Source organism: Melozone crissalis, unplaced genomic scaffold (assembly GCF_028551555.1).
Source record: "Melozone crissalis strain CALT ecotype California unplaced genomic scaffold, PUWL_Pcris_2 ptg000059l_1, whole genome shotgun sequence".
Classification (NCBI taxonomy): Eukaryota; Metazoa; Chordata; class Aves; order Passeriformes; family Passerellidae; genus Melozone; species Melozone crissalis.
In genome coordinates this window covers 1,961,832-1,988,014 of record NW_026535837.1, presented here as the reverse complement: position 1 = coordinate 1,988,014, position 26,183 = coordinate 1,961,832, and the positions used below count along the sequence as shown (strand labels likewise).

At 41.9% G+C, this 26,183-nt stretch overlaps 1 protein-coding gene across 2 annotated transcripts; it reads right to left on the bottom strand.

Moving 5' to 3' along the window:
- Window positions 1-2,460: 2,460 nt before the first annotated feature.
- On the bottom strand, window positions 2,461-18,464 carry PRPF18 (pre-mRNA processing factor 18). Of its 2 annotated transcripts, XM_054287573.1 has the most exons (11): window positions 18,384-18,464; window positions 17,040-17,117; window positions 16,881-16,907; window positions 13,943-14,047; window positions 12,558-12,671; window positions 10,612-10,758; window positions 8,872-8,940; window positions 8,021-8,161; window positions 7,514-7,585; window positions 5,217-5,372; window positions 2,461-2,739 (listed from the first exon to the last, which is right to left on the bottom strand). In XM_054287573.1, exons 1-11 carry the CDS (start codon window positions 18,447-18,449, stop codon window positions 2,659-2,661), a joined length of 1,056 nt encoding a protein of 351 aa, XP_054143548.1. In that variant the 5' UTR covers window positions 18,450-18,464; the 3' UTR covers window positions 2,461-2,658. The 2 variants fall into 2 exon arrangements, with proteins under 2 accessions (XP_054143548.1, XP_054143549.1); XM_054287574.1 differs by lacking the exon at window positions 16,881-16,907.
- Window positions 18,465-26,183: the final 7,719 nt, after the last annotated feature.

The window sequence follows — 26,183 nt, the reverse complement described above, 5'->3', positions numbered from 1 at the left end:
TGTCAGAAACAAACCCCCCACCATTCAATAATCTTTGGAAATTCCCTGGGTGAATGGTCTCACAGCTTGGGAAAACTCAGCTTTGGGCTTTTTGTCTCCTTTCCCACCTAAATGCCATAATAAAATCCAAGCAATGTGGTTTTCTGCAGCATCCTGGGTCTAAGGGGCTCCAGATAAGGGGTTGTGTCACTCTGTGATTGCCCATTCTGTCTTCATGTGGCACAATAACACCAGCACCGGGCAGGTACCAATGGCTTTAGGGCTCACCTTGCACAGGCCCTTCCACAGCCAGGCTTGGGGAAGGCTCAGGGACTGCAGCAAATGCCCAGGGGCACTGAAGTCCCAAAACTGAAGTCCCAAAACCACTCCAGACCCCACCATGGTGAACTCATGACTTCATCCTAAGGCTGCAATCTTAGGATTGAGCAGAGTTATTTCCGCCTAATGCAGGAATTATCAGAAATAAACATCTGGAAAAGCCTAGAGGGAAAAGTCAATTGCTAAACTGAAACATACCCTTCCCACAAAATAAAAAAAACCCAAACTGTCAAGCAGTGTGACAGCTGCACCACACCCACCCCTCCCTGGACTAGGCTGAGGGTTGGGATTTTTTGGCTAAGAGGCATTATTAACTATTTGATCACGGCCTGGTAGCTGCAATTTGGGGCCATCCAGCTGCAAGGAGCCTCCAAGCCATGATGAAAAGCAGCTGCTGTAACAGTGTCCCCCTGGCCCCTGGCCCCTGAGGACCAGAGCTGGCTCTCACGTGCTGGACAGCTGGAAATTCTTACCCTGATATGCCGTGAGAAAGCAGTTCCCAGCTCCTCAGTTCCCCACACAGCACCATTCCAGGGATTGCAAGGGGATAAAGTTCTTCCATCATGGGATTCACTCAAGCTGTATTTCAGGGACTGTCAGCAAGGAGCAACATTCCTTCAGCTGCATTCCTTAAAACCTGATCAGACCAAGACATTCCAGCCTCAAATTCACATCCCTACAGGAGGCACATCCCCACTCAAACCAGCACTCAGGGTACCATTAAAATTCTCAATAATTAGCTCCAAGGCAGGAAGGGAAAATCCATCTAGCACTATTACAGATCCCCTGAGGAATCTGCTTCCCTTAAAGCAGATGACACAATGCTCCTTAAACCATCTCCTGGCCACTCACTCGCTGCAGCTTCCAGGGAAATTACAGCTCCTCTGAACAAGGGACAATATTGTCCCTAAATTATTTACAGAGTTCAAAACTAAGGTCAAGATAAAGATTTAGAAACAGTTCAGGAAACCGTCTGGGTGGGGAGAGGGATAAAGTTGCAGTGTTACAAACGTTTCCACTGTAATAACGCCCTCAAAGAGTATCTGCACAGAGCACTTCAAAGAAAATCACCAGAAATGTTAATGAAACTCTTCCATGCTCTTGACATCTGCTCCCCACAAATCCCCAGTTCCTCCCCAAAGGCCCTTCCCCCAAGAGAAGCCAGGTCTCATTAGCCTCATTTTATTACTTCTAAACTCTTGACATTTTCTCTGGGGTCAAACAGTCCAGACTGAAAATCTGTGTCCAAAGAAGCACTTCAGAATGTGAGAGTTCAGAAGAACCTGAATTTGTCCAAGATACTCCTCCCAGCTCACATCCCCCAGCATCCCTCACTGTGCCACAGGACACGGGAACACCCAAGGGACACAGGTCACCCCTTGGGAACAGGGCTCCAGTTCTGCTCCCAGCTGAGGTGAGGACCCAGACAAACCCATTCAATGCAATAGTGACACATTTCTTCTGCTCAAAACTAACAAAGTTTCAATATTTCACTGTTCATGCAGAATTAGACATCACTGTTCCCATGAGTTTCCTCACCATCCCCAGTCAGGATACACAATGGTAAAGATTTGTGGCTGCTAGAAATACTGTTCATGGTCATGGGAGGTCCTAATTATTTTCTCTGCAATGCCCAGCAGATTGAAAATTTTCTCCAGATGTATAAAAATGGAATTTGAAAGCCTCAAGAGCCATAAGATTACTTCCCCCAAGCCCAGAAGGTTTATATTAAAAATGTCGTTACCAAAAAAAATAAAAAGCCAAATCAGATGCATTCAAGATCAAAAACTCTTTGCACTGAGGCTGAGAAATATATAAACCTTTTTTTTTATTCCTGATAAATACCACATGAAAGATTAGCCAATAAAGTCTTTATATTTACAGAAATAACCAAGATTCAGATTCAACTGCTTCCCTCTAATCATCTCCCCACATCAGTCTCCAATGCAAAAGCAGCCAAAAAAAGCTCCACATATGCTCCTTGCAGGGCTGAGACTCATCTAAAGCTCTAAAATATGGGAAACAGTTCAATTTGCACAGTTGCCTGAATAACAAACTGAAATAAAAGCAGTTGTCATGTGTACTGTCCCTTGGTCATTGTCTTGGTCTTACACTCTTCAAAACCCATTCCTCTGCTGGATGTGTTCAGCAAAAAGCACAGATTTCAAAATCAACCTAACTAAATGGGGCTTGGAAAAAGGAAGCTGTAAAAAAAAAAAAAAATCCTCCTTTCTGCTTTTTTGGCAAAGCCCACCCCAAGTTCTTGTTGGTGTTCAGGCTCAGAGTTTGCCTCTTCATCCTCTCTGGGTGCTGGAGCCCAAAATGGGTCCCAGCAGAGCCTCAGAGAGCGTTGTACTCCACACATTTGGATGGGTCTGTTGGGAAGTGCTTCTGGCAAATGGTCATGAGCCTCTTCAGCCCCTGGGAAGTAACAAAACAAGGACAATTCTGTCATAAGGATGCAGCTGTTGAACAAATTTAATAGCCTACAGTATTATTAAGCTTAACAAGAAGAATTAAAAAGAAAAGGCTGGGATTTTTATTTTGGTAGTTATTCTGTTTAAAGTTTGAGGTTCTCTTCAATATTAGAGAAGTTTGTGGCATAATCAAAAAGGCTTCAAGCCCACCTGGTATGATTCACAGTGAAGGGTCACAGCAATTCTTTAATCCCTCTTTATCACCAAGGGAACAAATTATATCATAACTAAAGATATTTACAAGAAAGCTGAATATTAAAATTAATTCTAAAGAGCAAAAAGCAATTTCAAAACAAGCTGGAGAGCCAAGACAAGAACCAAACACTTCTCAGGAGGAGAACTGTGGACACAGGACATCACAGAGGCAAACTGAAGCAATCAAGGAGAAAGGCAGAATGTGGACTTTGCAGTTCTTCCAAAGCATCAATTGCCAAAAACCAACCTGACAGGAACCCTGTGATTATTTTCTTTCAAGTCACACAGAAAAGTCTAACAAAGAAGAAAGGCAATGCTGTGGTGGGGGTGTAATTGAGCAGTGACACTGCACTCCAGGATGGCAGAGTCATGTCCCTGTCATGAGACTCTCCCCATGGAAGGCAGCTCCTCACCCAGGGAAAAATGATTCCCCAGGATGGTGCTTTGGCCCTTCTCATGCAGGCAAGCATGGAAAGTCTGTCCAGCACCACAATGACTCCTTGTTTGGGATGTTCTCCCTCCAGAGTGCTGCAATCAGAAACAAGTTTCCTTCATGCAGCCGCTGGGAGCACAGGTAATAAATATCCCATGCTCCACTTTGAACCAAATTTGTCAAACAAGACCCAAATATCTTTAAATATGAAGAACATACATGTTTAAAGCCAACTCTGTCTTGGTGCTGCTGGAGTTGAGTAATTTAGAAGCAGAGGTATGAAATTCCCAGTGGGAAGATGAACTCAAGGATTTCCTTGGCCAACAGAGGAAGCCCCAAAAGTAGAGAAGGGACAAACTGGGGAATTCACACACATCTCCCACAAGGTTAAGAGAGACCAAGCAACACTCTGGAGCAGAGATCCTTCTGCCCAGGAGTGGCAAATGGACAGAGAAAGCCAATTATTGAGCAGCCTGGTCTGCAAGGTTCCCCTGCCAGGGGAGTTGGAACTTGACAGCCTCTTAAAGTCTCTTTCAATCCAAACCATTCTGTGATTCTATAAATTATTCTATGAATTATTCACCATTATGACACAGATCACAACAACATTATTTGGTTTAAAACTATTTCATCCATTAAATACTTCCAAGCATAACTGGAGTCTGTCTCTGAAGATGCATTATCCACATGCCAATTTTCACCTTACAAAATAATTGGTCAAATTTAATTTGTTGTCTTTGTAAGTGTCTGGAGGCCCCTGTGACTTCACAATGATTTTTTTCAGGTTATTTTATTAAAAACTAGAATTGAAGAGAAACCAAAGGTTATGCTTATAGCCCAAATACAGAGAGACTCAGAGCAGAAGGGGAAGTTGCATTTTGCAATCAATTTCCTTGCAGACATCTGCAGAAGCTGAAAAGCAACAGGAGTCCTGCTGCTGAAGAAGGAAGACATTTATAAATATCTCCCCTACCAGGAGCTCTGAGCTCCATGATGCTGCTCTGGAGGCTTCAGAGTTAACCCAGAAAGTTTTTTTTATCTCAATGAAATGGCAACTGGCAAAAGCCAAACACATTTACCAATACCAAGAGAGAAGGCTTGTTTCTTCAGACCTGTCACCCACTGTGTGGAAAGGACAGAGCAGAAAACCAGCACTGCTACTATTTCCACAACCAGAAGTCCACAGGAATATGAAGATGCCCAGGAGGAACTAAACCTGGAATTCTGAGCCCAGATTCCTGAACTTATTAATGAATGCATTTATTGTATATTACTATATAGTATATATTAGTATCTAGTATATTATTTATTATAGTATATTTATAGTATATTTATTAGTATATAGTATATATTAGTATATAATACATTATTTATTATAGTATATTTATAGTATAATATATTTATTAGTACATAGTATATATTAGTATATTACATATTAGTTGCAGAAATAGTCAGTAGGACTGAATTTTACAATATTAAATTCTGTGCATGTTTAAAGCACGAGTTAAGCAGTGAGAGGCCTCAGGAGAATCAAGCCTGTCTCCAGAGCTGCTTTGGTGCCCATGCAGGATCACAGCAGTTCAGAAAAACCCATGAGACTGTTCCTGGCCCAGCACTGAGGAGCCTCCAGGTCCAGGATGAGCTGCTGTTAACGGGATGTTCTGCTTGACACAAACTAAACCTGTCCATTTCTGGGACCTGATACCACATCACCTGATGATACCACGACATGGATGTTTCTCAAAGACCCCCCTAGACAAGAAAACCTGCTGGATTTCCAAAGCTGCCATTACCTGGATGTATTTCCTCTGAGTTTCATCGTTGAGCACGTGGGCCACGTGCTTGGAGAAGATCTTCTCACGTCCTGTGCGCGCGTGGATGCCGACCATGGTGACGCCAATGGGCCAGGGGGCGTTCCCAATGGCCATCTGCAGGTAGGCATCGTTGGCCTGGAGGGAAAGGCACCACTGAGCACCACACCAAGCATTTCTGCACTGCCAGCTGCAGGTAAAGCTCCATTCCAGTGTCCCTGATCTGGTGTCCCTGATCTGGCGTCACCAACTACACAACGCACCTTCCCAGGTGAAACTCTGAGGGAAGCAAGGTCTGTGCACTGTCCCTCATGAAAAAAAAAGAACTGGATAAGGCAGTCTGGTTATCTTGACCAAAACTAAGGTTTACTGGGATTATTTTCAACTCAACCATCTCTGGTTAAATAAGGTTATATTTGTAACCCAGAGCAGTAGCAGCAGGAAATCAATCAGGAATTTCCCCATCAAGAGCACAGATCCTGTTTTAAAGCTGTACACAGACAACATTCCTGGGGAAAAACAGGGATAAAGCTCAAAGGGAAAATTAATAGAAAGAAAGACAGAAAGGAAGAGAATTATACAGCTGAAAAAAACCCAACATAACAACTGAGAACCAGCAAGTGACAGATACAATTACAGAAAAAACCTGAAGGACATGGAACAGGGCATTCCTTCTCTATTAGAGAGCAGCTACAAAACTCACTGATAAGGAGTTCATTTATCACCTCCTATTCAGAAGCTGGACAATAAGAAGCAGCAATCATGACCAGTGGCTGCAGATTCATTCCAGCTAGCACTGAACAGACTGGGAGGTGAATAATGAACAAGGCAGGGGTGGCAGACAGACCTAAACAAATCTGAGGAGAGGACAGAGCTTAGTCATCACCTACATGAGGCAGAATCTGAACAATCTTAGTGAAATACCCTCTTGGTGACTCAAATATACTTTTGTGATGAAACAGTGTGTGAACAAGCAATTAAAGACCCTTGAAGGACTGTCACAACAGAGTTAATTAAGGCTGAGTGGACAACTTGAATTCTGGCATTTGCCTGCTGTTAACTTGATTTCAAAATTAAAATCTTCCAAGCTTTTCAACTAACAAAGCAGCAAGAATTTGTGGCTGACAGTATTCACTAGGGTGCACAAAGCAAGCAGCAGGCAAAAAGAGACAGAAAAACAAAGTAGGCAAAAAGAAGCAAGTCTCCTAGAAAGTAAAATTGAAAAGGATGTGAGTATCTGTAAAAGCATTAGCCTAATGTAAAAAAAACAAAAACAAAACATCCAAATGTGTACTCAAGTCATCCAAAATCTCTGTGAAGTTTACTTAAAGCAAGCACCTCCAGGAGAGAGAAGCACTGCTGATTAACCCAGAGATACACCACATTCCTGCATGCTCATTAGTTTGAGGAGGTATTGGAAAGGGAATTTCCACATAATGATGACAACCAAGAGAAAAAAATGCTTCGAAATAAATTCCCACTATCACACATCCCACGTGTTCAGTTCTGCTTCCAAATGATTTGGATTAAATTTGCCTTAGGCCATACAAAGTTTTTTTCAGCATCAAAAGAAGGTTTGCTTGCTTACTTGACAAATTATGTCAAATCCTTACAAGAATAGTAAGAAATACTAGAAATCTGAAGGCAAAAGACAGCTCAGTTTCCTCTGCATATACAAGCTGCTTCAGCAAATGCTGTTGGTATTTCAGTTTCATTTCTGAAGCAGCTACAAATAAAACCTAATACTGCCTTTGATCTTGTGTCCCAAAGTACTTCTGCCTCCTGCAGTGAGCAGACTTCATCCAAAAAATCTTCTCATTAACTCACCTCAACTTTACCAGGCCACTTAATGTGAGTGTAGACAAAGAAAGGGACAGGGCCTCATATCCAATAACTCAGTTTGCCTCAATTATTCCTAATTAATTAATCATCAACACCCTATTACTATTAAATACCTTCATTTAACCTTAGAACATCAGGTTTCTCCTTGAGGAATGCCTCTGCAGCTTAATATACCCATCTCTGAGAAAAATTTTCTTCATGTTTACAAAGCTGTGCAGTTTCATGAACCTCAAAAGCTCTTCTGTCAGGCTGTGGATCAAACACTACTTAGAGCCTAACACTTCACAGCCATTTTTCATTTTGTTGGGATAGATGTTGTATTTCCAGCTATGCATCTTCAAAATTAAAAAAAATATGGGAATGCTGAAGCAATAAACTCAATCTTTTACAACCAGGCAGCGTGAACATGACAAAAGGAAAAGTACAAACAAACATACCTTCACGTATTCTCTTTGCAACATAAATTTAATAATATCTGTTATTGATTCTTTGATGTCTGCAGGAAGTGTCTACAAGAGAGAGGGAAAAGAAAAAAAAAAAGACATTTATTTTAGAACAGCAGCCCAGGAAAATCATCTTACTCAGCATTTATGCAAAGTTTAGCAACCACCCTTGCTTGAGGAGTTTCACAAAGGAAAACATGTTCATTATTCAGATGCAGGATCTGAAGAGGAGAGGTTAAGTGGTTACACCTGGTAGCTGATGCCAAAGTGCAAAATGCAACCCCAATTTTCTGTCATGTTTGCAACCCAGGGAGCAGGTGCTGCTTTAAACAGCTGGAAAAGCAGTGAGTGGGCAGATTTCACTGACTGAGATAAAACCAGAACTGGGTGTCAGGAGCTGCAGATACAGAAACTGTCACCAATTCACTTATCCCCTCTCCTGGAAGGGGCCCTGATGCTGGGTGCTTGGGAAGCAAAGCAGAGGCATTTAGAGTGATTCACCCTTTTTCGGAGTTTCCTGAAGAGCGGCCGCAGGTAGGACTCGGTCTGTTTCTGGGTGGCGCTGTTCAGCTTCCCCTGCACGCCCCGCTTCACGTAATCCTCCCTGGCATTCAACTCCTTGGCCCAGACTCCCAGGAGGAACTGCAGGGAGCAAACACATCTGTGTCATGGTGCCATCTACTGACAGAACACAGGGCTAGGCCAGCAAGGCAAGGCGAGGGTTTTTTTTTTGGAGAATGCTGAGTTAGGAAGGTTAAACCTTTTTCAGAGGGATAGGAACAACTCTCTTGTCTTAAATGTACACACACAAATTAAAGCTCCAGCTCTTGCTGTGACTTTGATTCCCACAACAGTTTCACAGGCACTGGCTGACTCAGCTGAGAGGCAACACAGCTTTCTTGCCAGGAAACAATTTCCTGCCATCCACTTGAACCTGTGGACTTCCTTTAGAAGTCTCTAATTTCACTACCAGCATTAGGTGACATTCCAATTCAGTTTGTTCCAAGGAAACTCCTCCACAGGTTTTGATGCCACAGTACCACACAGAGGCAGCTCCAGACAACTGCCTCAAATATCACACGAAAATCAAAACCTTATTTATTTTGTCTGGAAAAGCAGGAGCAGATTTTGAAGAATGCTGCTCTCCCAAGAGCTCTTTCCCAGATTTGGCACAAGCCACTGTTGTGACTAACAAAAGCTGTGGAGTGCCAAGCATTTCAAAAAACCCACATCTTACACATAACAGGAGAGATTTTCCCCTCAAGCAGCTGAAACCCATCCTTCTATTCTTGAAATGCATCTGCATGGCAGTAATAATATGACAGAACTACAGAATAATTTGAGTTTGTTACCTTCAAGAACTTGGTTATGATGTCCATATCATAGTGATCATCACCCCGTCCTAGGGATTCTCCCAAAGCCTGGAAAAGGGGAAAAAAGGACAATTATTTCCACTTTGTCTAGTCTGGCAGCACCACCACAGCAGAGCATGGTTCACTGCATGAACCATGTGTTTGGGATTTCTTGTGGAATTTATTGCACAAACTGCAATAAATTCCACAAGAAATCCCAAACACTGGTCATGGGACAGCTACAAATGCTACTGAAATTCATTAATCTACTAAAAACATTTACATCACAAGGGCAGTATGATTATTTCTGAAAAGTCAATGCAACAGTAATTCTTCAGTCATTACTACTAAATTATTGGCATAATTAGCAGCTTTCTGACTGCACTGTATTAAGGGGAACTGTGGGTGCATTGCATTTTTTGAGATCCCCAAAGCCATCAATTAACCTAATTATTGTGTTATGCTATTTCAATTCTCTGATGTACTGGGGCTTTTTATCATTTAATTGCAACTGTGAATTTGAGGGAACAGATTTTTTTAAAAACCCCAAAACCTAGCAACAAACCACTAAAAAAGCCCAGCTGTATGCTCCAATTCTCCACCATCCTACCAAAACCTCAAAACTGTAAATACTAACAGTAAGTTTTATAAACATTTTCCAGTAGGAATAGTTCCATTTATAATCAATTTCCATTGCCCTCATGTTTTCAAAGTGAGTTTTATTTTTAAAAATCTCCTAGATTTGGAATCAAATTCAATGTAAGCCTTCATGCTCAAGGCAATGCAGCTGAAGTAACATAAAATTAAGATGCAGTGTTTTCAAACTTAGAAAAAGATTGTTTGCATGGCTTTAACCAAGCCTGCCCTACTACCACAAAAAGGGGTTATTTTAAGAGCTAACATATCAATAAAATTCGAGTCCAATACAACTCCTGCTATCCACTCTGGTACTGCAATAATTTTAAACCAGAACCCCTGGCACCACAACAAAAAACCCAGACTATTTTTTAATAATAATGTATTCACTTCAACTTTCAGTTATAAATCTTATTATTTCTTAAATACACTTTTGGAAGGATGTTATGAAGATTAACTCCTGCAAAGAGTTTTGAAGATTAAGGGTAAAAGTCTTCAGCTCAAGTTAATGTGCTTTGCAAGACATTATCCTGAAATACCAGGTGCTGAATGCATTTCCTGGCACTTACTCACACAAACACCACAGGATTCTTTCAGAACAGAGCAGCCACTTGCACTCAAGTTTTTGGGACACATTATGTCTGCATTTATATTTCCTGTGGTCTGCCTCCTTCTGATGCTCTTTTATTTTTTTGGTCCTAGATGATTTTATATCAAATGTTCTTTCTGTGCATCTATTTTTCAGTCCTTCCTCCTTGTAGAGGGAAAATTAATTGGTACTGATCTTATTAGCCTCAAAAATATTTATTGGAAAGGCTTTGGCATTTATGACTAGGTAATGTACTGGAATTAAATTCTCTACTTCTGAAATCCTGGAGAATGAATCTTTACTGTATCACTGTCTTTGCAGGCACTGTCCCCTTTGGGATGAAGTGTTGTAAACAAAGACCACTTGAGTTTTCATTTGTAAATTTTTTCCTTAAGAATACTTCAAAATACCTAAATCAGCTGTTGAAAAGAAGACAACTTTGTCTAAACAATCCTGAAGCGTCCTCACAGCAACATACCACAATTAACACCCCTTAGTTATGACCTATCCCATACCTCTAGTTCTTCAATAGTAGTATTCTCCTCATGGACCTTCAGGTCATTCTGGGAGTCATCATCTCCTGCTTCTTGGCCACCCACAATTTCATTCAGATATTGCTGATCAATCTTATCCAAAGCAGCCTTCAGGTCATTTCTCAAGCCCTAGGAAACAGGAAAAAAGAAAAAAAAAAAAAAAAAGAGAGACTGGTTTATAAAAAAACCCTCAAGTAAATAAAAGCAATTCAGAACTGTCAATGTGAGCATCTAACTTCTATTTCAAGTGCAAATTTTGTAAAAACACACATAAGGGTTTAGTGTTGCTTGAATTTAACTGAACTCCAACAACAGTTTCTGCTTCAGCACTTAACAAAAATCAGGTGCATGAACTTCTGAAGTGCTCATACCTATGAAAAATATTTTTACAGTATTTTCACCAAAAAAAAAAAGCCTGGAGGATGGAATCAGCCTCTAGGACTTTCTTCAAGTCATTTTCTCCAAGCAATGCACTGAACCACCCCAAAACAAATGAAAACCAGACCATAACCATCATCAGCTCTACAAGTCCTCCCATCTGCCCTGAAAAAAGCTGTAAAGAGCTCTCACTCCTTTAGTGCCAGACATAAAACAATAATATTGCTTCCTTTTATTACAAATTATTTAAATATAGCAGAATGTTTTCTATAGATTCACTGTTTAAAACCCTCAACTTTAGAAGAGGTGACTAAAAATCCAGAATCTGTTTAAAACCATATATAAAGTTAAAAGGTTCTTTCAAATAGAACCTTTCAAATAGAACAAAACTCACTTTAACCACAGTTGAAGGATTTGCCTTCTCATCTTAAGACATAAAATATACAGCTTTATAAAGGAGTATGACATTCCCTACCCTCAGATAAATTCAGCTACTCCACAGGGAATGGATATGCACAGTTACTTCCTCTCTTCCATCATCATACTTAGCTGTCTGGAGCATTTCTATTAATCATTTAGTTACTCTAAAAATGTCTGAACCACAAGGCTGATTGACTAAGCAACATCCAGAATCCCCCTAGACAGCAGCAGGAGTGACTGAAACATGGAACAAAAATCCAGCACAACCCCATTTATGGGCTCTCTATTTCCTAATCCTGCTGCTGTGATCAATGTCCCTGGAAGGGAAGCTTTCATAAGCAGAGCTTTTATTTCCAGATCTGTTTATCTTTATTTTAAAGACTTGGAGAGGAAAAGGCTTCCCTTTTATGGGCAGTCCCAGGAAAGACATTTAAAACAATTCCATTTGCCACAAGTTAGGGAAGAAAATGCAAATTGTCACTCTGTTAGTAAGGCTGTAAATGTGGTTAACAGTGAATGCAAAACAAACCTCAATTGTATCTCCTCACTTAACTGATCATTCCTTAAGACAAAATGAAGAAATTAATTAGAACTTCAGGTCAGTTTTTGAGTTGATGGCTACTTTAAATTGAAGGGGGGAAAATGACACTTCCACAACAAGTTATAGCTCTGGAATCCAAGGATTTGAAAAATCATTTATATCCTAAAAAGACAGTATGCAGTCCTGCTCTTACTTACCTGTGCCTTCTCAGGGGTGCACATAATAATAAACACAGGATTATTTTAACAGTAAATTCTCTGCTCATTAAAAGGCAGGGGCAGAACAAGCTGGGATATTAGTGCCACCTGAAAGCCCCTTTTCCAAGTGACAAGGGGCTGGTAGGTTTCTAGGGCTGAACTCTGTAACTTAATTGGAATTGTGCAGAAAACTCTGATATTTGACAGTTTCTCAGGGGAAAAAAAAGGAGAAAAAGGAAAAAAAAAAAAAGAAAAAAGAGAGACAAGAGCCCATATTCTCTTTGCTGTCTATTACCCCCTCCTCCTGAAAATTAACAGCTACTGAAAATGATTTTCAGTAATTTTTCTAGGGTTACTTACACCATGAATAAGTTACTAAGTGCCAGGCTTACCTTGTTCACTTCAGGTGCAAGAATTTCTATCTTCCTCAGACGTTGAAATGCATCATAATCTGTTTCTCCAAAGAGCCTGATGGGCTCACCCCTCTCTCGTAACCTCCTGATAACCTGAAAAGAATCAAAGCACTCCCTGACACATAAAGGAAGCAAAATAAAATCCAGAATGACAGATTTATTTACTTTGCTTAGAATAACAAGCTGAGCTAGACTGGAGAGGAAATGGCAATATTTTAAGCAGTCAAAAAACGTTCCAGACACTTTACAATCTAAATATAAAATTCCCACGGTATTTCAGTAAAAGGTCATTCCAAATATTACTGATCCAAATTTTGCATAAAATCCCAGGCTGGCTGATCCAGCCAAACTTCTTCCTGCTCTGACTTGTTTAAACAAATACACAAAAATCATCCCTCTGGCAGAGCTTAAAAACCATTTTCAAAATCACAAAGGAACTTGACAATAATCTCACTCACCTATTTGTCTTGGCAATAAAAATAAGAGCTGGGCTGCAGGTTGTCCCAGCACAGCTAGGAGATGATCTGCTGAAAACCCCCATCTTTAAACATCTGGGAAATATGAAGTCCCAAAATCTAATGGGATAGTTACTTTAAAAGTAACTATCTATATCTAGGTAGTTACTTTAAAAGTAACTATAACAGAAGGGAAAAAGCCTCCCTCAACTCAATTCAAACCTCAAACCAAACACAAAAACCAACAACCCCCATTACAAAACCTGAATATCCTGACAAATTAAGGGGAGGTGTGACATGCTTGGATGACCTCAGCTGTGAATTTCAGTATTTCCAAGATTAGAGTGTATTCTGTACTTCTGAACTTCCTGTTTCTGCTCTGGGGTGTGGATCTGTTTGTGAACTTAAATCCACACAGGCATTTTTACCCTTAGAAAAGGCAAAGAACATCCCAGCTGCTCTGCCTTTAGGACTGTTTCTTCTAGAGTCCAAAGTGAACTTCCAAAACTTGATTTCTACATTTGTGCTCAGACCAACAAGTTACAAAGAAAAGAAGCTCAGGGAAAAATAAATATTGGAAAAAGTCAACATGCCATCTTCAGTGCTATCCAAGAATAATGCTGATATTCAGGGTATCTCTCTGAAAGAGCTGTAAAATGTTATAAAATATCTGTGTAAATCCCTGTAACAGAGAGGCTCTACCCATCTGCACCTCCCTATACATTCAATTGGACAGCAGAGCCCTGATAAGCAAAGATAATCAATGATTGCTAACTGCAAAAATGGAAGCTTATTATTACATAAAACTGCCATAAAAAGCACAGCTCACTGGATGGAACAGCCCTAACAAGAAATTTCAGGTGCATTTGCTGTAAACTCAAGGAGTCAGTTTATGGTTTTTGACTTTACCTCCTGTCTGGAAAGAGTCATTGGTAACTTTTCCTCTGCCAGTTCGAGTTCCAGCACTGGATTTGATGTAGCCAGAGGTTTCTCCTCCTCTTCCTGCTGCTGTACCTACATTCAACAGACAAAGTTACTCCTGTGCAATGAAACAAACCCACACATTGATTGATGAGAAATGATGGCAAGATAGAGAACTCTGGAACACAGACTTTAGTATGACTAAATAAACCTTTAGTTTCATAGTTTTATGGTTTTATAGTCCACAATTGCATCTACAAAACAATAAAAGTTCTTGATAATATCAAGAATAACACTTCTGCAGGTTGCAGGAAGCACTCTGTCCAGCAAACAGAAAGGACAATTGCTGAAGTTTGGCTGTCACTTCAGCAGGTAGCTGCCAGCACTGCTGCCAAAAATAACAAATCCACCCTCTGCCTGTTGATTCCTGCCCCTGTCCCATCCTTCCTACCCATGCAAGACCATTTGCATCAACGTGTGATGAACCAGAAGGGGGAAATTATTCAAACAGAAAAAATACTCTGACAAACACAAACACTGGGACTGTTCCCAGCCTGCTTCACTTCCCCATCCAGCTCCCAGCACATGCAGAGACAGAAGGACAGGAAGGAAAACTCCAGAGCAGGGTGAGAGTGGAGCTGCCTCTCCCAGGGTCAGTGACAGTGTTTATTACCTGCAGCTTCAACAGGATCAGCACAGTTAGCAGTGATCCAGTTTCTGTTGGGTTTGAGAGGTAATGCACCTCTCCGACCTTGTTTTAGGTAATGCACCTCTCTAACAACCTTGCCTGCTTCTTACAGGTAAAAAAAAAAAAAAAAAAACAAAAAAAAAGAAAAGAGACACAACTCCTCCTAGGAACAGGATTCCTCTTAGCCTAAAAGAAGGTCCCTGAATCAAAGAGAGCCTCTCTTCTTCATTATTCAGTATTTTAATAATGCAAAGCAACTCTTTGATCAAAGTAACTTTGAGGCAGCAGCCATGTAACTACAGCTCCCTGTATAAGCTCAAATTCAACATTTCTGACAGCAGCAGCAGACTGCTGGTGGTAATATTCCTATAATGAGGAAATCTCTTCAGTGCTCACTCATATCTTGATTATTCTTAATTTATTTCCTTTCTGTACTTGTTAAAAGGGAAACAATCCAAAGAATGCTAGAGCAGCCTGCAGCATTCCCTGTGCATGGGCAGCTTGTATTTCTGTATTTGGGTTGATCAATCTGAGGAAGGTACTGGACAGAAGTATTTTTACTTTTAATAGGCTTTTTATTCTTTCAGTCTGTATTTGGGTTGATCAATCTGAGGAAGTTACTGGACAGAATTTTTTTTAAAATTTTAATAGGCTTTTTATTCTTTCAGGACACAGTGCCAGCCTTGCTCAGGTGTCAGTGTGACTCTATGTGGCTGGCAGGATCCACCCCTGGGGCCTCAGCTACAAGATTCAGCAATTTCAGATGTACAAATCTACATTCAATGCTGTATTAGCAAACACAGAAAAAAATCAAAAAATCAATCCTACAAGATGTTTGGAATGAACATGGGAAATACAAGTAAATCAATGTTTAACACATAAAGGGAGGGGGGGAATAAAATTTCCATCAATGCAGGGAAGGAGGAATTGACAGGGGACAGAAAATATGGAAGAAGTGTAAATTTTTTTTTTTTAAATACAGTCCCAGAGCAGAAGGACAGATACAAATTTTAACTTACAAACATTCTTGAAATCATAAAGAGATAGCAGCACAGAAGAAAAGATTTGATCCATTCTGTCAGCTGGACTCCAAGTTATAAGCAGTATCTTTACCACTGTTATTTTGTTTCAGTGCTTTCTTCAAGCAAGTGAAATTATTCCAACTTATTAAGTCTAAGTAAAGTAAAAAAAGCACCTGCATTTAAAAGGAAATCAGTCTGTGTTCCATGTCTCATTATCAGAGTAAAGAACCAAGGCAGAAATCTGGGAGGCTCTAAGAAGATACAAAATTTACCAAAGTAACTTATTTTAAAACCATTGTCAGGGTTGCATTTCACACCCAAACTGCTGTGCAGCAGCAGCACAGGTAACCCCACTTTAACCCATCAGGTTCTGAAGAATTCCAGCTCATGCCCAGAAGGCAGCAGGCAGCCATGTGCCCTTGGAGGAGCAGCTGGATCCCCAGAGCTTTCCCAGGACTTTCTGCTGCGTGTTCCAGAATCGCTTTGGCACCGACGCTCAAATGTGCACAAACAGATCAAGGTTTCAGAATAAGTCACTGACTGGGTAAAGGTCACTGGAAAACAAAGCTCCTATTTGTGCCCTCTAACAGCAAACAAGATTATGAAACTGCCTTCCCCAGGGAATGCATCCCCCTCCCAGACACCCCGTCAGGCAGGCAGGCAGGCACACACACTTGGAAAAGACAACAACATTCTTTCCATTTCAGGAAACTCTTGCCCTGACACCATTACAAGGCAGACAAAGCCTTCCAGATCATCCATTTGTTGCAAAATGCACCCGAGGTTACCAATTGTTTCTAATATTTGGCCAGCAAGAACATAATTGCTGTTGTTGCACAGCTTCAGTGCTGGGTGGTTAATAGCCAAAACCCAAATACAAATTTAGGAGAGTTGGCAAATCTTTTTTGATGCACACCCACACTATACTGATTTCTTTTGGACATTTTGACAATGAAGATGGGATAAAATTATCCAAATGTCTCCATTTTTCTCAGTAAGGGGAGGAAGGTGGCTATATCAGATCCAGTGTTCATGCCTAACAACACAATTTCATAGGAAAGGAAGACAAGCTTTGATCCCGAGCCACTTCATGCTTTCCACAAATAAAAACAAACAAACAAAAAAGGAAACAAAAGGCAAACCATAACACAAACTTAAGTAGCTGTATGTCATGCATATCTTTTCCTGCATTGAAAATGGTTTTGGAAAGTCATACCTCTCCAGGTGGCTTCTCATTTACAGGCTAATGTATAACATTAACAGATTGAACAAAGAACAACAATTATCATTAACAACATTGATATTGTTGGTAAAAAAAAATAAAATGCAGACTTCAAAATAAACACAGCAAGTGCTGGAAGAACAATTTCCATACCTTGTAGCCACATCTCTGGAAGTAGGCCTCCTCTTCCTTTTTAGCTAACTCACTGCGTTTGAAATATTTCTTATTGCCCTAAGAGAGAGGAGAGTTGTTACCAGCTCAGAATTTTGCATGGTTGAGCAAAAATGGCTCAAACTTTCTTACTTGGCTTGGTGAATTCAGCTACATCCTTTCCCAGAGATGCCTAGCTGGAAGCACCTCTGAAATCAGCAATATAGAGTTACTTTGCAGGATATTTGTAGAAGCAGAATTAAAAGTACAACGTGCTTGCCGGCACTTTAGAAAACCCAAGTTTTTTGTCAGGTAAGGCCTTGGTGGTCTCTGGTGTAAAGCTGCACTTCAGACATGCACAGCTAGGCCCAGGATGTTTAGATAAATCACACTAAACACATGATTTGACATTAAATCAAGGGGGTGGGAGAGATCACCTTTATACACAGTATTTTATAAGCTTGCTTGGAGAAGCTTTGTAGAAATGTGCCTGAAAAGACATCCCAGACACACAACAGCTGGAAAATGTGGTCACCCCAAAGCATTTTCCTTGATTAGTACAAACCACAACTTCTTCCCTCATGTTTGGCCTGATGTACAACAGCCTCTGACTGCAGCTCCCTCCTTCAGCCTCTGATGCCAAAACTCAAAATTAGACACCCCTGAAAGGGGTTCTGCTGTAAAAACCCCACAGAGAGACCAATACAGTCACACTCTGACTGTGTTTGTCTCTCTGTGGGATTTTTAAGCATACACCCTGCTCAGACCCTGCCCGGGTATGGGGATTTTAGGCGCACACACACACTGTCAGACCCTGACTGGATATGGGGATTCTAGGCACACACACACTGTCACACCCTGCCCGGGTATGGGGTTTTTAGGCAAACACACACTGTCAGACCCTGACTGGATATGGGGTTTTTAGGTACATACACGCTGTCACGCCCTGCCCGGGTATGGGGTTTTTTAGGCACACACACATCACTCAGGCATGCCCGGGTATGGGGTTTTTAGGCACACACAGACACTGTCAGACCCTGCCCGGGTATGGGCAGAACGCGGCTGTAAGGACCAAAGAAACCGCACTCTGCTCACCAAAGTTCGCACTGCCTTTCTCATCTCCCGGTGCCCGAAATAAACTAAAGCCCATGGGACACAGCGAGGCTGAAGCCAGGCTGCGCCCCCGCCCCAAACCCCTCCTGGCTCCTGCCCGATCCCACCCTGGCTCATCCCGGCCTAGGCCGCCCCCTGACCCGGCCCATCCCGGGCCGCTCCCGCCTCACCGCCGCCCCCCTCCCGGCAACCACAGCCCGGGTGGCTCCTGCTGTCCACGCCGGCCGCCCTCACCCCCAGGAGCTCCTTCTCCTCCAGCTGCTGGCGCTTCCTGCTGATCTCCCGCTTCAGGATGTCCATGGCGGCCTCGGGAAGCGCCGCAGGAAAACAATAGCGTCACTTCCGCCGCGTGGCGCCCCCTGGTGGCTCGGAGGAGCGGCGGGAGGAGGGTGCGTCGGGCCCTGCTCCCTAGTGACAATGACAAACGAGAGGAGATGGCAGGAGATGGCCTCAATTGTGCCAGGAGACGTTTAGACTAGATATTAGGAAAGGTTTGTTCAGAATCTATGTAATATCACACTGTTGTTGGAAGCAGATTATTTAAAGTGATACACAGATGGTATGAGGCACACTGCCTGTCTTTACGGCAGTGTTGTCTTTTTATACCTAAAACTACATGTGCATTATTTACCATAACTTCCCAATACCTATCACCTATGTTAGACAGTGAGCTTCTACTCTAAACTAATCTAAAAGTGCCGATATCACAGCAGAATATGGAGGCCAAGAAGAAGAAGAAGAAGCAGAGAGGCTGGACATGCCCAGATTCCTCCATCTTGCCCCCTGAACCCCATTCTAAAAACTCCAAAAATCTATTTCTCACCCCGTGACAAACTAACTATTATTCTACTTAAACTCTTTTGACTTGTAATTCTTCATATAAAGGTTGGTAATTGTTTTTTCCAAGGGCTAAATCAAAGGCACAGGGGTCTTGGGCTCTGTGCCAAGGTCTCTGAGTCCCCTGGGCAGGGGCTCGAGCCCTCCAGGGCAGCCAGAGGAATTTCCTGGGTTCCAACAATGGTATAATGACAGTAATTATGAGATAGAGCCAAAATATAGCTGCTTTGCATCAAGGAATCTAGCAAAAGAGGTGGAATATCATTTTTACAGGGGTCTTTCCCTGTTTTAGTACAGCTGGTTTTACAAAAGGGTGCTTGACAGGTTCTTTAAAGAGAGTCTGCATGCAATTTATTCAGCTGTCTTCTCTGTTTAGCTTGAAAAATCTTTGAGGAAAAGTCTCTCTGACTGTGTTTGTGCAGTGCCTCATGCCATGGGCCTTGGTTGCAGATGACAGCTAATATCAGATAAATCATGGCCTCAGGAAAAATTTCTTCCCCAAAAATGTTGTTGAGCACTGGGACAGGCTGCTCAGGGAAGTGGTGGAGTCACAGCCCTGGGAGGTGTTTGAAAAATTTGTAGATGTGGGACATGGGGATGTGCTTGTTGGTGAACTTGGCAGGGTAAATTATTGGATTTGATGCTTTTAGAGGTCTTTTCCAACCTAAATGATTCAATGAGCCTGGTTACTGGCCAGCCACACAGGGTGCAAAGGCTATGTAGGAAGGTGGAATGCCTGTGATATCTGGTATCTGCTTCCTTCAGGCCTTGAGGACTGAGGCAGCTGGTAGGGATTGAGCTCCTTAGAGTGCACACCCCAGAGCTAAATGCTTTTGTCATCAGCCTCTCAGCATTTGTGACACAGGTAGCAACATCAAGAAATCTCTTGTTTTCCTTATTTACCTGATTTTCTCCAACCTATTTCCATCTTGTGGCTTGTAAAGTCCAAAGGGTCCAGAAAACCAGAAAAGCTTTGAAGAATGAGTAAGAACTCCTCTCAGATTTTTTTCCACCTTTAGGTCCTCACAGATTTCTTCCTTGTCTTTCCCCTTTGTAAGATCTTGTTTTGGAGATTTGTAACCACAACTGGCTTTTCACCCACTTTAGATAACCTGAGCTGTGTGTCATGACTCTTCCTTGTAGAAAATGGCCCAGTGGTTTACAGGGGTTGTTTAACCCCAGGCTGGAGGGTTCTGGATTTAGAAGTCGTGCAGTGCTTTACCTCAGGCTTGAATGCAATTGCTTTGCAATGAGGAAGCAGGAACTGCCCTCCTACGCTTCTCAGAGCTCTCTGAAAGGAAATTATATCACATCTGATGGTGATAGCATCCAAGAATGTCTCTGGATGAGTCCTGGGGGAACGTGCCCACATTTGGGGAAGGCCAGAAGTTGGGAGGCTGGAGGAATTCCCTGTAGTGGACATTATGGTGAAGGAATCCAGATGCTTGTGTCAGAGTGCCAGCTGCCCCCTCATTTACTCTAGAGTACACACAACCTTAGACCTTCTTCATTTCCTGCTCCAGTCTCACACTGGCCTGGTTTTGGCAGGGATACAGGGAATTTTCTTCCTAGTACCTAGTGCAGTTCTGTGGTTTGGATCAGGTATGAGACTAACTGATAACACACTGATGCTTTAGTTTTTGCTAACCAGATTTATACTAAGTAAAGGACTTTTCAGCTTCTCATATTCTGCCAGCAATGAGACTGGGGGACACAAAGCAGCCAAGACAGCTGACCCCAGCTGACCAGAAGGATATCCCATGCTGTATGGCATCACACTCAGTGTTTAACTGGGGGGAAAGTTGATTGGGGGCTGCTGCTCAGGAACTGGCTGGGCATTGCTCAGTAGATGGTGAGCAATTGCATTGTGCATCACTTGTTTATTATTATTATTATTATTATTATTATTATTATTATTATTATTATTTCCTTTGTCCCATTGAACTATCTTTCAATCCAGAAGTCTTCTCACTTTCACTCTTCCGATTCTCTCCCACATCCCTCTGTGGCTGAGGAAGAGTGAGAGCCTTTGCACCATTGGGGATTAAACCATGATACACATTGTATCTCAAATAGAGACAGTCCAAAAGGAAGGAGGAAAGCCAACACACACACAGCATTTGTGAGAAAGATGCAGTTACTGTCAGGTGACTCTTAGAACAAAGAGTCACTGGTTTGTTTTTTATTGTTTTTTTAAAGGTGTCAGGGAGGGGTAAAAGGGACAAAGAAGCAGCTGATCAGTCTATGTTGCTGAAACAACTTTGGCAAGGTTGGAAAGAAATGTTGTACCTCTAAAAGTTCACAACTGATGATTTAACTTTCCACAATTGCTCTTTTTCCAGTACTTCTGGTTCTGTGCTCTCTTGCCTCCAAATCAAAGCATCCTGTAATGTAAATCCCTTCTGTGATCAAGACTTTGTCTTGTCCTATGGAGAAAAGTGGCAATTTCCAGAGTATTACATCTCCCAAAAGAATTACTATGCATGCAAATATATGGTTATGTTGGTTCTGGTTTTTTGAGGACATTCACCAATATCTCCCCAAAAAAGGAAAGAGAGAAAAAAATCTTTGGTGCCATCCATCCATTTGAGATTTCTCTTTTTGAAGGGATTACAAAATCTTCTAATCTATAAGAAGAGGTGATATCTTTTTACTTTCACTGACACCTCATGAAGAGATCCACTCTTGCTTCCTCTCTGATCTCCAGGATGGCAAATCTGTTTGACTCCTCTTTGCCTTGAGGTCAGTGCAGCATTTTCTGAGGGACATGGATTGTCAGGTCTTGACTGGACACAGTTCAAAGCTCCTGTGTTCCTCAGAACATCTTCCTGAGGCAATATCTGTGCTGGCAATTTGCCATGGTCCCTGCTTGCTCTGTTCTGGATCTCTCATGCTCTGTCTCCATTCACACGTGCTCCTTGGCCCTAGGGTGGGCAGCTGGAGCTCCACTTGCTGGACAAACCCATGGTGCTCATGAAAGCTCACAGTGTGAGATCTCATCCTTGGATCACGTAGTGGAAACTGTTCCTCCACACTGCAAAAGGATTTCTCCAAGTCACCACCGTTCTGAGGAGCCCTGAGAGTGTGGAAACTTTAACTGTGTTGTGAAAGCAGACAATTCCTTCCCTATGCCAGTCCCTCATGCATGCAATGATCCCTTAGATGACATCACTGTATAAGATATTTTTAACACAGTGAAATGTGTGCTTTTCCAGCTGTATTTCAAATTATCAGTTTATCATACATGGCATTACTCTACTCATTAGAGTCAATTAGATCATTGCTATAAATCCAAAGCTTGACTATTTGTTTTCTACTGCTCCTGTTTTGCTTTTCAGGGCAGTCCTGCTGGTTTGGTACCACTATGGCTGTGTATTTCTGTCTCTCATGTGATTAATAAATATGATATTTGCTGTCAGGGCTGTAGTCAGGCCTTTAAGCTCTCACAAAATCATTTGCAGAGCCTTGAGAGCTCCCAAAAACTGAGCTTGGGTCTGGAAGCAATAGTGTTACCCATGTTTTCCCCGTATCCATGTTTCTGCAGACCTCTGGAACAACCCCACAGAGTTAACCACAAAGCTACTTTGAAGTAATTTCCTTCACAACATTAAATATGAAATCAAGACTGGAAAGGGAAATCTAGAAGTTATTCCAAATCTTGGAACATTTGTAAGAGCCTTGTAAGGAATAGAAATAGAAGCTTAAAACATACATGAGGTGTTTTATTCCAATTTCTAGCTGGTTTAGTGATTGCTCAGCTTTATCTGCTGCAAGCCAACTGCCAACCTGCAGACAGATTATGGAAGGCAGCTCAAATAACCCAGTTTCACTCAAATAACCCAGATGTCATCTATTTGCCAAAGTGGTAAAACGGATCAGAATAATTTTGACTGCTCTCAGTGGTTGTATTCAGTTTACATTTAGTTGTTTTCAGGTCATATCTTTATGGGCATCCAGTTTCACTTATCTATTTGATATTAGAACAGGGAAACCCCCAGTTCAGCCAGCATATGCTTTCACTCACACACAGAAGGCAGAACTGATGCCTTGCAACTGACCAAGATTGCAGAACTCATTTCAAGTAACAAGGGCACAGATGATTCTTGGCAACCCTTTTCAGATAAGTACATGGTTCCTTTTATTCATCTTCAAAACACTATACCAAAAAAGACATTGGATAAAATTGCCTTTACACCATGACTAAGTATGTCCATTTCTGGCAAAGGGAGCTCTACACACAGTCTGTCTTTTCATTTTTTATTAAAGCAGTCCTTAACTTTCTGGGAGGGATTAACCACCCAATTCCCCATTCTTTGCCCCCACATCTCCTTTGCTTACAGGTACCTCCAGGTGTTCTATCAGAGGTGTCAGTATTGCTGCTAAGGATTGCAAACTGCACTTCCCTACAACCCTGATATTGGGGATGGGCCCATCCCCTCCATTTACTCAACTTCAGCCACTCTGGGCTTTCACCTTTCCAAACAGCACACAGTCTCCAGGAGATCACAGTCAGAGAAACACTCAGCTACAGAGAAGGCTGAGGAAGAAATTGGAGGCAGTGCTCTACCACAGGTGTCCAAATCATACTGCAAAGACAAGGAAAGCTCACTGGGGAGGAAATGGCAGAAAAAAGGTTCCCACATTTCTAACATAAATCTTCTAAAGTGTATGGCATCTGTGTATCATGAAGGCAGCATTTGAATTTGGTTTGCTTTGCTTTTTAAAGTATCACTTGATTAGTTCTCATGGTAAGTCAACCCCTGCAACTGCTGTCTGCCAGGACACACCTCTGGAATGCACTGTTAAAATAGGAAAGTGGTGACATCCATGTGGATGTTACTGGTTAGTGAGGCTTGTGTGGCTTTTAGAAACACACTTGAAATAATATTTGGCTGTTAATTATTCTCTGATTTTGACCAGGGAATATTTATGAGCATTGTTTAAGTTGTCTATAGGAGTGAGTCTTTCCTATCCCAGCAGCTTTATTATCTGTAAAACTGAGGTGGTGTAAAAAACTCATTGTTGCTTCTAAAAAGCTTTGCATTTAAGAACAGCTAATTATTGCCAAACTGGCTGATATGTGAGATATCTGATGAAAATTCTGTTGTTTCAGGAACAGTATTTGTGACTCAGCTAATGGCACTGTGTCATCAGAGTCCCTAAGGAATTGGTCCCAAGATGTCACTAGGGAGACTGTGCTTTTTTGACAGCAGTGGCCGTTTGTGGCTGTTAAAGAATCCAAAACATCTTGGAGGAAAATGGTCACGCTGCCTTTTTTTGTTGCTTTGGTTTTGGTTTTTTTGCTGTTGTTGGTATTTTTGTAGCTGTTCTTTCTAGCACTCCAGCAGTGCAGGGCAAATGATGTGAAGCATTGAACATCCTTACTCCCAGCATCAGTTTGCACCACATACCCAAACAACAAAGTCTTTCCAGGAAAGGTGCAGTTACAGGACTGAGCCCTGCAAATACAGACTGTGTTGTCAAACTGCATGCACTGCATTTTTCCCCAAAGGGATATCTACACTTAACATCCCTTGGGGTTGAGACATTTTAGCTGTATTAACAGACACCATCCAAACACCAAATAGATCTTGTTGGATGGTATAAAAGCACATAAAACATCTATTTTTCTTCCACTTTAATGCATATAGAAGATAAATGGTTGAGCATAAAGTATTGTACTTCTGAGTTCATTAGCTTCTATTCAACACAGGCAAGAAATCTCTCAAAGTTATTGCTAAATGATCATAGTTCTGTGTTGTCAGTGTGATCCCTGCAGGATGTGTCCATCTCAGAGAAAATGCCCATGCAGGTGCACTGGCTGCCTCAGCAGAGAGGTCAGGGATTGAATGGGTGATGGAGTCTTCAGTATCTACACATCTCTGAAGGTAAATCCAGGGGGGGTCACATTAATGAAAATGCTGCTGTATGTATCTTACTGCTGAATAAAAGCACCTTTTTCAGATGTTGTCAGTCTGCAGCCTGACAGAGATTTAAAATTCCCATAATCTCTCTTTAAAAAGTGCATGTGTGAGTAGATTTTGAACTCCATTGTACCTTGCAATGAAATTTTATTTTTTAGAACTGAAAAGCAGGCAGGTGGCTATGAATGTGTCTGAAGCTATTTCACCAGCCTGAAATATAAGTACTGTTGGAAAACATTTAGGAAAATAGAACATCTTAGTAGGAGATGCAGCAACTTTTCATGAATTTATTTTAGTTTGCATCAGTATTCTGAGCTACAGGGATTATTGGGAGAGAAACTCTCATTGGGAGAGGGGATTGATGGCGTTGAGGCAGCAGCCCTGTGAGTTGACAGGGATGCTAATATAGCCACAGCACAAGTTTAGAGAGCAGATCAGAGCAGCTGGGTGGGCTGATAGAGAGGATCAGGGCAGCCCAGAGGAGCAGTAAGAGGATCCAAATAAGTGGATTAGTAGCATACCAAAGCACACATTACTTTTAGTTTTCAAACTCCCATTGATTTCACTGCAAGTGCATTTACTAATGTGTGGCAGGAGAAATGGAAGAGGATCAAGGCAGAATCGAGACATGGAGAGCAAGTCCCTGTGGCAAGCTGGAAACTGAGAGAGGCTGGGCTGGGGACACAGCACAACATGCCCACATCAGGCTCAGTCAGGACTTGGAGGAGCATGGCTGCTGCCTGGGCTTCACCCCACAGCCTCGAGGAGCTGCCTAATGGTGTTAAAGGCTTCTGTTCCTGCAGCTGAGGCTGCATTCGTTTTCCATCCATAGCTCCAGTGATTGCACTCTTACATCTGCCTTCAGCTGCTGTGGCTGAAGCAAACACACCAAAATGGAGGAATGATTAGCAGCATGACCCTCTTGGAGCTCTCCCTAGCAGGGGCTCACTGGGCTGCTGGACCCTGAGCTGAGCTTGCTGCAATTTGTGCCTGAATCATCCCTCAGATCTGGGAGTGCTGACTGCTGTGCTTGGGCTGGCATCACTGACAGTGACTCTGGGAGGACCCAAAGCTCAAATGTGCCGTTTCTGAGGACACCAGCCTGGCTTTACATTTCATCTCTTAGGCAGAGGTGGTAGTGATGCAAAGACACATCCAGTCTAAAACTTCTAAGCACTATATTGCTCTTTATATAGCAGAAAAGTTCAAATTTCAAGGCAAAATAACAAGCCCTACTCACATTGTCCTCAGCTGCCTTGAAGGACTTGGGTTG